The 10,780-nt window shown below is 44.7% G+C and overlaps 1 protein-coding gene and 1 pseudogene across 1 annotated transcript; both read left to right on the top strand.

Moving 5' to 3' along the window:
* The first annotated feature begins 1,343 nt into the window (after positions 1-1,343).
* LOC136530820 (uncharacterized) lies at positions 1,344-4,516 on the top strand. The gene is made up of 6 exons (XM_066523534.1): positions 1,344-1,765; positions 2,194-2,347; positions 3,352-3,488; positions 3,588-3,737; positions 3,814-3,873; positions 4,066-4,516. Exons 2-6 carry the CDS (start codon positions 2,194-2,196, stop codon positions 4,240-4,242), a joined length of 678 nt encoding a protein of 225 aa, XP_066379631.1. The 5' UTR covers positions 1,344-1,765; the 3' UTR covers positions 4,243-4,516.
* Positions 4,517-4,685: 169 nt separating this feature from the next.
* On the top strand, positions 4,686-6,960 carry LOC136530819 (F-box protein At3g26010-like; annotated as a pseudogene).
* Positions 6,961-10,780: the final 3,820 nt, after the last annotated feature.

The following is a 10,780-nucleotide window of genomic DNA, read 5'->3' as shown; positions in this document are numbered from 1 at the left end:
CCACCAGGCGTGCCAAAAGATGTGTTGATGCAAAAGTGGATCTGCAAACACAAAGGGCTAATACCCGAATCGATATCCAAAGCGTGCCAGTCGATTTGACCTGTTAATCGACAAGAATGAAGATACGAGCACTTTGGTCCTGACAACAGCGATACGCCCAGAAGTCACGGCCAAGAGGTACTCACGCGGAACTCGAGAGTCGCCGAAGGTCGCACTGAGACAATGCAACTCGCCGAATCAATGAGAACTCGTAAAAAGAAAAAATATGCAAATTGACGAAGTCGCCGAAAAGTAAGTAGATGTAAATAGGAGTAAAACTTGGTTTTGATATTGATTCATATATTCATTACATTGCCCCTCACTCCATATTTATACCCTGATCTAAAGAGACACAACCAAACACAACTAGGACACCAAGCCCATATCTAAGGAAACACGTGACTCTTACATGAATCATACTCTAACAAATATAGAAAAGGAAATCAACTCTTATCTATTTCCCTGTCCGCCTCAATTACGATGGAAATCTCACCGTTCTCCTTCCCATCAGCATACTCCCTGTTTCATCGGCAATAGTCTTCAAGTCTTCCTTCATCGGCATACTCCCTGTTTCATCGGCAGTAGTCTTCAAGTCTTCCTTCATCGGCATACTCCCTGTTTCATCGGCAGTAGTCTTCAAGCCTCCCTTCATCGGCATCGACAATAACACCTCCAACCTCATCGGCAACGCCCGAGTCTAAATCAATCTTTCCATCGACCACCACCAGCTATCGGCAACCATCTTTACAAGTTGGCTTTCATCGGCTATCAGAATATACAGTAACTTTCCCCTTGCCGATTAGTTCACTCCGATCATTTTGACACGTGCAAAAAACTGTGTCAACAGTCCCAATGTGAAGCAATTTTAGTTTTGAGTTAATCGGTACAAGGTTGAGATATGCATTCGTAGATCTAATCATTGTATCGATTAGTTAGGCATCAAGATGGTTTTAAATGGAGTTGTAAAATAAAGTTGTAGATATCAAGTTCTATGATTTTCATATAATTTTTTTTTATTTCCAACGAAGATCATAGGAAAATTTTATGATTTTTTAAGGTTTGTTGTCCAGAAAAAAAAAGAAATTCCATCGTTGGAATCGGCTAATTCCACCTGTTCACTTACGATAAGTTAATATCACCATATTAGTTGGTTATGGTAGTATAAATATGCTCATTGTTTGTTGCAACAATTTCTTTTTGAAAATAAAAACAAAATTTTAAAATATAAAAAATGAAAATTCTTCAACATACCCTGTAATCCCGTCAGACCCGACCCATGTACTTCAGGCAAATGGCCCAGCCCATAAGCGCAGCCGCAGCGGAGGAGGCCGACCGAGGCACCGAGCTTGTTCTTGTTTAGCCGCCCCTGGCCCGCCGTCCGGCGCCTCCAACACCCTCCGGTCAGCCGACCAAGGACGTCGCCGTCCCGCATCCCGCGCGCGGCGCTTCTCCCGATCTGGCTTCCCGATTACCTTTCCTGCGCTCCAAATCCGCTGGCGGCGGCGGCGGACCGGCAGCTCTCCGCTCTGCTTGGCTGGCGCGGCTGCTGCCGCGCCGCGCATCTGCGGGTAGCGGCCAGAGGCTGGGCGGCCCGCGGCCGGGGCAGGTCCGCAGCAGGCCAGCAGCCAGGGGCATCGTCGCGCTCGCACTCACTGAGGCCGGCGCGGCAGTGCGGCACCGAGCCTGCGCTGACCTCCGACCGTCGTGCGCCGGCTGAGCCGCCGCGGTGAGGCTCCTCTATCCTCTCTTTGCGTCTCCTGTCTACAATCTCCAATCTCGTTTCCGCACACAGCGATTCAGGGATTGTAGTTTTGTTCATGTGTACTGAGATAGTGAAATAGGAACATCAAACATTGATGTATGTACAACAGCACAGTAAAGAGTAGATTACGGTCAGTAAAATGAAATTTGTTGAATTTGTTACTTGTGCTAGAGTTGATGTACAGCAGTGCTATAGCAATACAGAGTTTATTCTTTGGATCATTGAAATATAATTTGTTCATGTGCTAGAGTACAATACAGAGTTGATTCGAAGTGGATGAAGATGAAACACTCAATACTTTCATGTCCATTAGAAGGCATAGGCCAAACAAGAAGTCATATTGTAGATAGATGTGTAAACTTCTTGTTTCACGCTCTGCTACTTGAACGCAGATGGGTCTCAACGCCGTGGCTGTCGCCTTCTACGCCTTTCCAGTACTTATCTCTGTGCTCGCAGTCCGCTTCTTCTATGTGCTGTGGCACAGTGGCCAACCAGCGTCGAGGCCGCGCGCCACTGGATTGCGTTGTCTCATAGTCCTTGGCTCCGGTGAGTACGTATTTCGGTCTTTCCTGTCAAATACCTTAGGGACAAGTCTTGGATACGGTTGCTTGGTATATTAAACAGTACTGAGTACTCAAAGGTGTAAGGGCATGCATGAGTACCAAGATGTGGTTATACTGAATAATTGTTGGTAACTGCAAGTTCATAAGCGAGTTTATTTTCTTCTATGGTAATAAAAGCACAACTCTTGGTCTCCGTATATGGGAATTGCATTTTCACTGACTTAATCTTGATAGACTGTCACAAAGAGATCATGGGACAAAATCTTGTTTCGTCCAGAAACATTATAGCTCGTAGTCAACCGTAGCATTTGTGACGCAGCAGTTCTGCTTTTGAGAGGGCATTGTCACAGTTTATACAAACTTGGTGCATGTTTAAACTCAGTTTCTATATCTGTTGCCATGTGCAAAGCTGATAAGACAGCTCGAACTAAAGATGTTTGTTAGCTAATAAGATAGCTTATATATGATGTTTTGTTACAACACTGAGCAACTCTCATGACCCTGGACTGAGTTAGGAGTCTCCTTTTTGTGGCATCTGCTAGACATTTTTCAGCTCCAGCTTCTATTCTAAACAGGGCGCATTTTTTTTATATTTTTTTTTTGCACTTTGGTTGACTTCCTTCAGTAGTTGCCAATTTGCTAATGTCGCAATATCTTGTCTTAGTCACATATTCATTCTCGCCCTATTTAGCATGTATTGGCTTGTTTAATGGCGGTATTAAAACTGTCAGGATCTTATCATTTTACAATTTACAATTACAAAGCACACTTGTATCTCTTTGTAATAAGTATATTTATGCAGAAATTCTATTCACATTGGATCACTATCAAATAGCACATCACTAGCATTATTACTATTTTACTGGACTCTTGTTCACACTCTTGCTAGAACATTTGGTAGTTTCTTTGAGTTATCATTATCAAGTGTCTAAGTTGTAAGATATGTAGCTTAATGAAACATGTGTTATTTTGCGTTTTGGTTGTTAGGAGGGCATACCGCAGAAATGATGAATATTGTAACAACACTTCAGAAGGATAGGTTCACACCAAGATACTATGTGGCTGCACTTACTGACAACATGAGTCTTCAAAAGGCACAGGTCTATGAACAGTCACTTATTCAGGTGGAGGTCAATTATTATGTTGCATTGAACCAATTATATGCTGGGAACTTGCTAAACTATTTAGAATATGGAATATGATTATATTTAGTGCCTTTTCAGAGTGATGGAATGAAGACTGCCGAGAATGCTCATTTCATGCAGATATACCGTAGTCGTGAAGTAGGCCAATCTTATATTACATCCATCGCAACAACATTTCTAGCCACATTGCATGCTATGTGGCTAGTAATAAGAATCAGACCACAAGTGGTGTGTACCCAGTTCAAACTATGGTAGCTATTTGCAGCATGAGTTCAAATACTAAAGCTTTGTAATACTCCTTCAGATATTTTGCAATGGTCCAGGGACATGCTTTCCTCTATGCATCTCAGCTTTCCTTCTGAAGGTAGCCCTCACACCCTAGCTTCTATGCTTGCTTACTTGATGCAGTATGAGATTTGTGCGATTGATCTTGGAGGATAAATGGATAATATTGCCATTGATCTTACTTGTGCTTGTTAATTTCTTCGGCCCAAGTTTCAAGTTGATGCCATATTTTCTATTATCTAACTAGTTTAGGATTGCTGTCTTTTTGTAGGTGCTTGGTATGGGATGGTCCTCCATTTTCTACATTGAAAGCATTGCAAGGGTGAAGAAGCTATCATTGAGCGGTTTACTGTTGTACAAGCTACGGATAGCTGACCAGTTCTTTGTGCAGTGGCCCCAGCTGCAGCATAAGTATCCTCGAGCATGCTGTGCAGGTCGTTTGATGTGAAGGCTTGATCATATCTGACATTGGGATACCGTATTTTCCAACTCAGGGTTTCAGAATACGATGGCAATCTATGTACACTTTAACAAATACAATTGTGGTTGCCTTAAAAAGAAAGGCTTTACAAACACTCACATTTTATATTCATATATGCAGGCATGGAAATGCAAGTTACATGCATAGTCTTTCTGAATTTAAGAGAATCAGAGTGGGCTTATCAAGTTATTGCAGAATGTAAAACTTATTCTTTGAGAGATATAACCTGTTTATAATTGTGCCTGGTCCCATTTGTTGATTCTAGTCAGCATCGACTTGTGCGTTGGCTTTCAGTTCAATAATCTTCACAGTATTTGCAAATTTCTCTAAAATTTAGTGCTGTTCATAGATGCAACAGCCAAAATGATTCATGTTAAGAGCTACTTTGGTCATTACTCATGAATCAGACAATGGCTGGCATAGTATTGGCTACCATGAGAACACTGTTGTTAGCTTGTGCAGGTCCGAATTTAATATCCACTAAACGAAGAATTTCTTCTTAGTTACTAATCGTTTAAAGCTTAACCTGTCATGGCTGGCATAGTATTGGCTAGCAAAGAGATTCCATGAGAGTTGCAATTGCAACAGCTGAGACTCACTTGTAAACAGAGGGAGAGAGATCTGACAGGTGGACCAACAAAACGGTGGCCACACGATTCGGTGGACGCCTGATACACGAACACGCCTCACCGCCCGGGCTCGCTCGGTCGCCGGCTCCAGTGTTCCTCCCCGGCCCTCCCATCCGTCATCTTCTCCGGCGACGGTTGATTGGGATCCGCAGCGAGGAGTCCGCCGCGGCGGGGCTATTATCCTTCCCGATAGCACAAGAGGTGAGCAAGCAATCGACTCTCAAACTCTCCAATGCCCCCAAATCCCAGCGATAAATAACCACTAACCAGGCGCCGCCGCATGAATTGCAGGTTCCGCTGCACCTCTTCCGTCGAGATGGAGTCCCGGACGAGCTCATCGTCGAGATCCTCGCGCGGCTGCCGGCCAAGTCGCTCTGCCTCTGCGAGTGCGTCTCGCGGGCATGGCGCGCCTTCATCTCCGATCCGGCCAACCGCCGCAGGTTCGCGCAGACGCTGTGGGGCCTCTTCTTCTCCCGTCCCTACGGCAGCCGCCCGACCTGGGACTTCATCGGCTTGTCTATGTCTTCGGTTTTGCCTCCGCCTCCCGGGGTTGATATGACTCTCTCCTTCCTGCCCCCCACCTGTGAGCTGCTGGACTCTTGCAACGGGTTGAGCGAGGAATATTGGCAACGACATTCACCACCACCCTTCTACATCGTGTGCAATCCAGCCACCGGGGAGTGGGTTACCTTACCCCAACCACGGTGTCAGTCTACCCATAGACACCAGCACAGCGGCACTAGGCTTCGATCCGTCCATCTCCCCGCATTTCCATGTGTTTCAGCTGGTGCAGCAGTTGGATCATTACGAATTCATCGTCTGGGCAGTGGAGATATACTCGTCCCAAACGGGAAGATGGGTTCTCAGAGAAGCCCCATTTGACCGTGCCATAGAATATGTCCAATACACTGGCCAAATGACCTATTTCAAAGGCTTCCTGCATTTCTGCATGATACGCAATTCTGTCGTGTCGGTGTCGGTGAACACAGAGGGCCAGACATGGAGGATCCCCCGAGTGAGGGAAAATGGTGGTGGCTCTGGTTCTTCTGTCTGTCATTCTCAGGGCCGCTTACTTTATGTTGGTAGCAATCTCGACTCAAGTGATGCCATGTCAATCTATGTTCTTGAGGATCATGACAGTGAGGAGTGGATATGGATCTTTAAACAAAGCATCAACAAGCCAGATCTATTTGGACCAAGAATGCCAGGAAGGGTATGGGACTACTACACAGCTGCGTTTCATCCAGACAGCGATTTGATCTTCTTCTATGATTGGTTAAAGAAAAGACTGGTGTCCTATGATCTGAAACACAGGGATGTGCATGTTATCTGTACTCCAGAAGTGCCCTATTTTGAGTTTCTACCAACAGAAGATGTGCATCGTAAATTTTTCCCATATGTTCCGTTATACTCAGGGGCATTACCATCATCTAGTCTCAGCTAGAAATGCTCACGACATTCAATACAAGGTCCAAATTTGGCATTGATTTCTTCAGAAGGAGCTGGTAAACTAAATTATTTTAGGGGGTTTCATGATGGAGGAACCACATGTTGTTGCGATTAGCTTTGTTTGGTGATTCAAGAGGGTTTCGGTGCTGTTGAAATGGAAATATGTTTGTGTCAATCTGCCATCCACAATTTATATGAGCTGCTATCAATGCTTTGGTCAATTAGCTGGCTACATCAGGCAATATCAGTGATGCATGCATCATCTTCGCAGACATGTGCTTCTGAAGCTTCTTGACAAGAAGATTGAAATTTCAAGCATTGGTTTCAGCAGCATGGCAGATGAGGCCTTCGTGCCTTTGAACCATGCTGGCAATATATCCTATCTTCTATTTATTATGTTGGATGGGTACAAGTCTTAGACGTTACTAGTAATTCTGGATGTAATGAATTGGAAAGTAGACTACCTGTTAAGAGCATGGTTTTTAAGGCGGTAAGTCGAGGTGCGGCGACCCGCCAATTCGAGTCGACTAGGCATTTAAGGCGCGTGGCGAGGCGACGCCATACACATGTCCTAACCAACAATGGAGCAGCAAAATCATACCTTGTTGATGTTTGAAAGCATCTAGGCCCCTAGTTGGATTTCGGTGATTAATGTCAATACAAGATTACTATGACTAACGTGTGTTTTGCAGAGGCAATTAAGTTAGGTCATGGTAATGGAGATCGATTGGGCAATCGAGGTTGTCATGCCCCTACGATGGAAATCGTTTCGGTTTTCAAAGGATGGACGACAAGGTTAAGGATGACTAGTTCTAAGTGTCAATTGGAGTTGGAAAAACACTTAGAGTAGTTTAGGACTTTGTTTTTCCTTTGGCCGTATTATGAAGGGGGGTATGAACGGGTAGCTTGACCTAGTTGAGTCTAGTGAGTTAGGTGTGGTGCACACTTGTTAAAACTAGCTCTAGGTAGCTCCCATGAATGCCTAAGATCCTTTGGAGCAAACTTCATTCACATATGTTCGAAAGTTGGAAGTGAATGGAGGGTCAAACACTGATCGGACGCTGGCTCCGGTGTGACCGGACGCTGGCTGCAGGGTCCGGTCAGTTCGTTTGACTGAGGTGAATAAGTCTGTTGTGACCGGACGCTGGAAGGCCTTGTGATCGGACGCTGAGGGCTAGCGTCCGGTCGACTCCAGTAAGGGTCCAGACTTGGAAAAGAGTGACCGGACGCGTCCGGTCAGTGCTGACCGGACCCTGAGGGTTCAGCGTCCGGTCGAGTCCAGTAAGGTTCCAGTAAGGGTTTTATGCGACCGGACGCGTCCAGTCAGTGCTGACCGGACCCTGCCAGCGTCCGGTCGATTCGTTACTACTGGTTCGCGGGTTGAACTGACCGGAGCGTCCGGTCATCACGACCGGAGCGTCCGGTCATCCCGCAGAAGCTCATAACGGTTCGTTTTTCAGGCTGGCTTATAAATAGAAGCTCCACTCGTGAGTGGAGTATCCTTTGCTCATTCAAATAGCTGAAAAACACGTTTGTGAGTGCCAAGAAGAGCAAGATCCTAGTGAGGTGTTTGTGATTTGAGAATCCAAGAGAGTAGCCTCACTAGCAAATCAAGAGTAGCAAAGTGTGCATCCATCTTCTCATTAGGCTTCGCGTGGTCAAGTGAGAGTTCGTGCTTGTTACTCTTGGTGATCGCCATCACCTAGACGGCTTGGTGGTGATTGGAAGTTTGGTGTTCACCCGGCGGAGCTTGTGGGTGACCCAACTCAAGTTCTGAGCGGCTTTGGGTGATTCGCCGCGACGGAGTGTCGAAGAATCAACCCGTAGAGAGCACTTGATCCTTGCGCGGATCAAGGGGGAGCTACACCCTTGCGCGGGTGCTCCAACGAGGACTAGTGGGGAGTGGCGACTCTCCGATACCTCGGCAAAACATCGCCGCGTTCCTTTCTCTCTCTATTTACTTTGAGCACTTACTTTGAGCATTTACTTTGAGCAATTCAATACTTGTTTTTACATCCATAGAATTGCTTGCTAGAGTAAGTTTGGAACTTAGGTTGCGAGTTTGTTGTGCATTAATTTGATATAAACACTTTTCTAGGCACAAGGGGTTAATTGGGCTATCCGTAGGATTTGTTTATTGAAAGAAAATTTAGAATTAGCCCAATTCACCCCCCCTCTTGGGCATCTTGATCCTTTCAATTGGTATCAGAGCCTCGTGCTCACGTTTTTAAGCTTAATCGCTTAGAGCAAGATGTCTCACGGGGATGGACCTCCTCCTATCTTTGAGGGAGATGATTTTCCATATTGGAAAATCCGCATGGAGGCTTACTTAGAAGCTCTAGATGTCGGAATTCTTAAAGTCGCCTCTCAAGGGTTCCCCGCACCTAGGAATGCCGCACAACTTCAAGGCGATGAAGTGAATTATGAAAAATGGAATGCAAAGGCTCGCAACACCATCTTTAGAGGCCTTTGCAAAGATGTGTTCAATCGTGTAAGGAACCACAAAGACGCCCATGCTCTATGGTCGGACGTTTGTGCGCTCCATGAGGGAACCAAGAGTGAGCGTGAGGAACGCTATCATCTTGTGATTAAAAAGCTAAATTCTTTTGAGATGCTTCCCAAAGAAAGTGCTAATGAGATGTACTCTCGATTGAATGTTCTTGTAGAGGAAGTCAATGGGCTTGGACTCACTCAAATGTCACCATCCGACGTTGTGAGAAAAATCTTGAGTGTCCTCCCCATTGACAAATATGGGCACATTATGACCGTGCTACATCAAGGTGATCTTTCCGCCGCTACACCGACACAAATCTTGGGAAAGATCAATGCTCATGAGATGTACATGCACATCACACCACAAGATGGCTCATCCTCTACAAAGAAGAAAGAGAAGGACTTAGCATTCAAAGCTAGCCAAGACAAGGGCAAAGCAAGACTTGAGTATGAGAGCTCAAGTGATGAAGATGATGAAGAAAGCCTTGCCCTCATGGTGAAGAAGACCACCAATATGCTAAAAAGGCTAAACAAGAGTGGCATCAAGTTTGATGGCAAAAAGAGGGAGTTCTACAAGAAGAAGAAGAGTGGCAAGGCCTATATTGTCGGTGATTGGCTCACGGACATTGATTCATCAAGTGGATCATCCGATGATGATAGTGACGATGAAAAGGTGGCCGCCATTGCTATTGAACTTGCATCTTCACCACCACCATCGCCATCATCCTCTACACACCTATGCCTTATGGCCAAAGGTGAACGCAAGGTAACTAAGAGTGATGATAGTAGTGATGATGATAGTGATAGCGATGATGATGACTCACCTACTTATGATGATCTTGTTAAAATACTAAGAAAATATACTAAGATCATTAGAAAGAGTAGAGCTACAAATGAAAAACTTGATGCTAAAAATGATTCACTCTTAGCTAAATGTGACACATTAGAAAAGGCTAATGATGAGCTCAAAGAAACTAATGATTCTATATCATCCAAACTCAAGGAGCTCAAATCTTCTAAGAAAGAGCTTAAAGATAAAAATGATAAACTTGAGTGGGTGCACAATGAGCCTATCACTAGTCACAATAAGCTAAAAGATGAATATGCAACTCTAAAGATCAATTATGATACCCTTATTATTGCACAAGAATTCTTACCAAATGAGCCACATGATGCTACTAACTGTGTTGTTAAGATTGATATAGCTACCTCATGTGATGATTTAATTGATGAAAGCATTGAGCATGGATCTAGTAGCAAGGGCAAGCAAGTGGTTGAGTGCAATGACCATGATGAGTATGTCAAGCTCAAGAGTAACAATGAGAAGCTCATGAAAGATCTTGAAGAAATGAAAAGTCACAACACCATTGTGCTAGAAACTCTTGATCATGACAAAGAGGTGATCCTTGAGAATGAGAAGTTAAAAGAAGAAGTCAAGAAACTCAAGGAGGAGAAGAACAATGATCTTCTCAAGGAAGAGAACAAGAAGCTCAAGATGGAGAAAGAGCATCTCAAGGTGGGATTGAGCAAGTTTGCTAGAGGCAAGCATCTCCAAAATGAGCTACTCATGAATACCGTCATGAAGATGGATAGAAGTGGCATTGGATATATGGCAAGTGTAGAGAAGAAGAAGGCTCAAGCTCAACACCAACAATCAAAGCCAAAGCCAAAGCCAAAGAGATATTTTGAATGTGGACAAGAAGGCCACTTTGCTCATGAGTGTCAAACTCCACCACCACAACCCTTGCCCAAGCATGCTAGACCCTTTGCTTTCAATGCTCACTACATGCTTAGAAAAGATTCGAGTGGAAAGATGAAAGTCATGTTCTTAGGTCCCCAAACAAGAGTAGGCCTAAGAAAATTTGGGTGGCCAAGTCCCTTGTTGAGAAGGTGAAGGGCCCTCAACAAGCTTGGATCCCTAAAGCTTGAATCTC

Source organism: Miscanthus floridulus, unplaced genomic scaffold (genome assembly GCF_019320115.1).
Source record: "Miscanthus floridulus cultivar M001 unplaced genomic scaffold, ASM1932011v1 fs_214_2_3, whole genome shotgun sequence".
NCBI lineage: Eukaryota > Viridiplantae > Streptophyta > Magnoliopsida > Poales > Poaceae > Miscanthus > Miscanthus floridulus.
The sequence above is the reverse complement of the archived record's forward strand: the minus strand, read 5'-3'. Positions and strand labels throughout refer to the sequence as shown.